The 934-nt window shown below is 37.5% G+C and overlaps 1 protein-coding gene across 1 annotated transcript in view; it reads left to right on the forward strand.

Annotated features, from left to right (window-relative positions):
* The window catches only part of LOC119591676 (shematrin-like protein 2), a gene marked incomplete in the record, with an annotated part of 1,145 nt that extends 945 nt beyond the window's left edge, over positions 1 to 200 (forward strand). The window contains 1 exon segment of the mRNA XM_037940425.1: positions 1 to 200. Within this exon segment, the coding sequence (XP_037796353.1) occupies positions 1 to 107 (107 nt within the window).
* Between the last annotated feature and the right edge of the window lie 734 nt (positions 201 to 934).

The following is a 934-nucleotide window of genomic DNA, read 5'->3' on the forward strand; positions in this document are numbered from 1 at the left end:
GATATCGTCGCTTTGGTGGATTTGGATATGGTGGATACGGTGGTTACGGTGGTCGTGGATACGGCGGTTACGGATACAGAGGATATCGCGGTGGATTTTACGGATAATGGATTTCCTGACACCGGGCAGCAGTGGTCCTCACGAAACGATTGTCTATTTTTTTCCCTGCATTTCTTCTCAAATAAAATAAATGAATGAAAGTTTAGGATTATTATCATCCTAAATACAAAGATCAAGACTCAGTACTTTTGTATAAGATATATGCACACAAACGCATATAAATAGTAAATCCTGAGGCCGGAAATGAACAAAGAATTTCAACAGATGCCAAAAACGCATATACTGTGGTAATGTATCCAGAATTAGATATCCATCAACGTTCACTTTCCCAGGTATTCGCTTACACTGAATGTATTAGTTCATTTGTTTTGCATAATGTTACCAAATATCTGCAATGTCTTGGCCTTAATTCTATTTCTTGAACATATTTTCTGTTTTCTTCCTGTCATTTCTGTAATGATATTTGCATTTTATATGCAACGATTTTCGAAGCAACTTTATATTCTTAATGTATGTTAAGTTTCTCCTTCTAAACTATTGAATTCAACGTGTACATAAAAAAGACCAAATATTATAGCTTACCTAGGCTAAAATATTAACCCAACTGTGTCTGCCTGGTCTTCAGTTCCCCGCTTAGTTTAGTCTGACCTGAAATAAAGAATAAACGACAGAAAACGGTTCTAAGTCAGCTCGGCCGGCCATTACTCTTTCGACAGCTGAAATCATCGCACATTTGTGAGCTGGCGTTCTTTGCTATTCCACACAGGTAACAAGAGAGCTAAGTGTAAACTTGTTGTATGGTTTGCACCATAAAATATCCCCAGTCGCGAAAATCCACATTTTCACTATGTTTTCAGTTACCCTCACCGTAAGT

Source organism: Penaeus monodon, chromosome 29 (assembly GCF_015228065.2).
Source record: "Penaeus monodon isolate SGIC_2016 chromosome 29, NSTDA_Pmon_1, whole genome shotgun sequence".
NCBI classification, from domain to species: Eukaryota; Metazoa; Arthropoda; class Malacostraca; order Decapoda; family Penaeidae; genus Penaeus; species Penaeus monodon.